At 35.0% G+C, this 4,245-nt stretch overlaps 1 protein-coding gene across 1 annotated transcript in view; it reads right to left on the bottom strand.

The window, feature by feature from the left end:
* The window catches only part of LOC101861927 (serine/threonine-protein kinase Nek9), a 31,310-nt gene that overhangs the window by 21,333 nt on the left and 5,732 nt on the right, over positions 1-4,245 (bottom strand). The window contains exons 4-5 of the mRNA XM_013090300.1: positions 579-649; positions 113-218 (exon numbers count right to left, since the gene is read on the bottom strand). Of these exons, the coding sequence (XP_012945754.1) occupies positions 113-218; positions 579-649 (177 nt within the window). The remainder of the gene's footprint in view (positions 1-112; positions 219-578; positions 650-4,245) is intronic.

Below are 4,245 nucleotides of genomic sequence, written 5' to 3'. Positions count from 1 at the left end.
TCTCTCTCTCTCTCTCTCTCTCTCTCTCTCTCTCTCTCTCTCTCTCTCTCTCTCTCTCTAACAAATAAAAAAAATGTACGGAACCACTAAGACTAACAGTACTTTATCTTACAGTTTCAGCCATTTGATTCTTAGACTCTAAGAACCTCGAAATGCCAAAGTCGCCAAGTTTGACCAGACCCACTTTGGTCAGAAAAATGTTCAGAGTCTTGATGTCCCTGGTGATTAAAAAAAAAGAAGAATAAAAAGAAAATGGGAATAAATGTATTGTGCAGGTGAACCTTACTGTCATAAATTTATACCAGAGTTTTCATAATTTTTTAAATGTTTGTTCATATATTTAGATTAAATTTAAGAAAAATATGTTAAGCATAAAAAAACGAGGCACTGCCACGAAATAAAAAATACCAGTCATCTTTAATTTCAAACTTTAAACACAAAAGGCAATGAACATCATTTTACATGGGAAAAAAAAAAAATGAAATTGACTATTCCCTTAACCTGCTATAACATAAACAAACTTGTGAAAGTGAATACAAATGATTCCAGCAAATAGCACATATGTGGTAGATAATCACCTGTGAATAACGCCACACTGATGAATGTAGGCTAATGCTGATGTCATCTGATACAAATACCACAGTACATCCTGTAGAAAAAAAAACAATATTAGTCTACCTTTTGTAGGGATGAACTACCGAGGTCATCCTTCTTGCACAACATTTTATTAATCAGAAGGTGTCAATCTGTTAGGATCGTGTGAGGGGGAAAAATAGAAAAAAATAAGAAAAAAAGATAAGATATTCCTGAAAAGTTCAGCTTATGCACATAATATTAGACAGAACTTAAACTTATACAAGATCAAAAAAATGTGACAATGTCACTCCACTAAAAAAAGAACTGCATTGCCTCCCTATAAAAGAAAGAATAATATTTAAAATCTATGTCATGTGTTTCAAATGTGTAAATAAAACTGCTCCTTTTTGTCTACAAGAACTAATCAGTATATTATATATATATAAAAGCCAGGGAGAAACCTAAGATCATCAAACGATAACACCCTTCTTGGGACACCCGTAAAAATCATACAAATCATATGGAGAGAGATCTTTCTCAAATTTTGCTTCATTTATGTGGAACAGATTACCCATGGAACTAAGACCAAGAAGAACACCTGATACAGTAGTCTCCACCTAAGATCCCGGTGCACATTTTCACTGCTTGGTTGATGAGGTGAGCGTGCCCTGGTTTCTTATTCTTGTTTTTTTTTTTTATTAAATAAAGGTCAAAAATAACCAAATTATGACCTGAAAAGCTAGATCTTAGCCGAATGTAGCTCCTTCAGTGCGGGATATTAGGGGTGACCATTATATAGTAAAAATTCTGTTTTTCCAGAACAGCGGGATCTTAGGTGAACAGGGACCATAAGCGGTGGGATCTTTGGCGGAGACGACTGTAGCTTCAAGAAGACACATTATGCATTTTGTGGTCCTACAGGCCTATCCTTCATAAGCTTTTAGCGTTATTTTTATTGTAGCTGTTTTGTGCCTACGTCTGAATGAAAATAGTCTGTGTGTGTGTGTGTGTGTGTGTGTGTGTGTGTGTGTGCATGTGTGTGTGTGTGTGTGTGTGTGTGTGTGTGTGTGTGTGTGTGTGAGTGTGTGGGTGTAGGCGTGTGTGTGTATAAAATATTGCATGAGAAGAAAGGAAGTAGTGAGAAAGGTTTTGAAAATGGGTATTCCAGTGTAAAGTGCATTGAGCTACTTTTTTTGGAAATGCGCTATATAATATTATATTATTATTATTATCATTATTATTATTATTATTATTATTATTTACACCTTTACTGTGCTGAGACTTGTCAAATACCCAATTTTTACAATCTAATAAATTACAAAAATAAATTATCATTCATGTCAATTACCATAATCATTCAACTCATATAGTAAAATAGTTAAAAGGTGTTACTAAAGGTCATTAATAAATAAAGTCCAGAGAGAATCTCACGTGTTGTTATGAAAGAACCACACTCTTGAAAGAGGAAGAAAGATGGTTAAGTGCATGATACTGGCACAAGACAATTTGGCTTGGAGAACCATGATACGTCTACCCAAGCCTTAGGACGACACATAACCATAACAACAACAATGATAGCATCAACAACAACAACAACAACAACATCGCTGCCATTTCAAAGACCAAGGAATGGAGCAGAGTGCAGATAAGACACGGTTTGCGAAAAATTAATGTCCAGTCAAACACACCTTTTCTGGCCATAGTTTGGTGCAACTGGACACTTTGTCATAGAGTGTTCCACCTGGAAAAAAAAGCGTTGTCACTATGAATTTATCTTAATCCTCATTTAAAAAATTTTATGGTTTGCACTTATTTTATAAAGTTGAATATTCATCGATGCTCCTTTCAAAGAAATTAACAGTGTAATTTTAACCAGATCGTAAGACATTAATCATGGAAAGGTAGGCCTTTTAATATTCCAACACAAATACGTAGAAAACACAAACTCAAACACACAAAAGGTGATATAAACCCCAACCACCTCTCTCTCTCTCTCTTTCTCTCTCTCTCTCTCTCTCTCTCTCTCTCTTCCCCCCTCTCTCTCTCTCTCTCTCTCTCTCTCTATCTATCTATCTTCTCTCTTCTCTCTCTCTCTCTCTCACAGCTTCACCCATAATGTAAATGTGTGGACACCCAGTGCATAAGCATGAACTTATGATATTCATAAAGTCAATATCACTTATCATGTGATAAGATTTTATTAAACAAATTAATTCATCTGTCTTCCTTTGAGAAGTTGATAGTCTCTGATGGAGATTTCATAAATTTTGAGGCAACGTGGTGAAATCAGGCACTTGTCAAAATAATGTATTCAAAGAAATCAGCATTTTTTGCCAGATGGGCAATTTTTTGTAATTTTTTGGGGGGGTCAACACATTCTATGTCCATTAAAAAACACATTTTAGTGAGCAGTTTCCAAGGACTCTCATGGAAGCTACCAAACTTTGGCGGCCATTTTCTTGTCAAGTTTACCTCTGAAACCAGACGACCCTGACCTCCTTCAATCGCAATTATTGCAACTTCTATTCACCATAGATGGATATTTTTTTCACCAAAAGCAAGACAAATGAACAGGCTTTAAGATGATATCAATACCCCCATTTACCCAAAAATTGACGAGCGCCTGATTCCACCAGGTCGTGACACAATTGACAAAAGGCAATTAATAAAGCAGATGAATCAAATACACATACCCTTCCTAAAACTATAAATATTTCCTTGAGATTGTGTAGCTTAACAGTAAAGGACTGAGTTAAACCAAAAAACAAATAGAGTCCCCCAATACAAAGTGTATTCCAAAGTGATCCCTGTACATTCCTTATCCAGATATAATTTACCTATTATCAAAATGCTTGCAGTATGAATGCAAAAATATGTCTAGTACTCTGTAGAGATAACATTTTGAGATCAGAGACTCATGGAAAGTAATAAAAACGTTCACTTGATATAATTTGAAAGGTCAAAAAGAGAATGGTACAACTTCACTAAGCAAAGTCAATTTCAAGGGACACGTACTGTGCATTCGCTGACTGCTCTGATGTACTGTACTATTGTTAAAATATCATCTGTACTAATAAAAAAGCAATATATCATCTCATTAAATAGACATTTGAACTTTATTCAACTCACCATTGGCATACTCCATTTCAATGAATAGAGTGTCCTCATCAACAAAGTGATTATAGTAACTTATAATGTTTGCATGATTCACAAAAGATAGGATGTCAATTTCGTTTTGGGAGTCTCTGCGCTGTTTCTCGTTCAGCCTTCCTAAATTCACCTCTTTCCAAACAACCAGGCTGTTATCCTGCAAGTAAAAAAAAACAATATACATGTATATAAAAGCTTTGTTTATCCCTCCATATTATGCATTAGTACCTTTTGTTTAACACCGTCTTTCTAGCCTCACTGATTTGATCTAACGTAGACCAAATATGCATACAAAAAAAACATACAGTCGAACCTGTGTAAGACGGAATCGCAAGGGAGCCAGGAAAAAATTCCGTCTTAGACAGGGGAATTTAGGGAAGTTCAAAGGCCCATGTTCACGTTTTATATATACGTCTTTTCTAGTAGTATTTTGCATGCTAAATACGAATATGGTCTTCATTTTTGCCGCAATAGTTATTGAGTTATTGATGTTCGAAAATAGTAAATTTAACAATTATT

The sequence above is a fragment of the Aplysia californica genome, unplaced genomic scaffold (assembly GCF_000002075.1).
Source record: "Aplysia californica isolate F4 #8 unplaced genomic scaffold, AplCal3.0 scaffold01209, whole genome shotgun sequence".
Classification (NCBI taxonomy): domain Eukaryota; kingdom Metazoa; phylum Mollusca; class Gastropoda; order Aplysiida; family Aplysiidae; genus Aplysia; species Aplysia californica.
The sequence above is the reverse complement of the archived record's forward strand: the minus strand, read 5'-3'. Positions and strand labels throughout refer to the sequence as shown.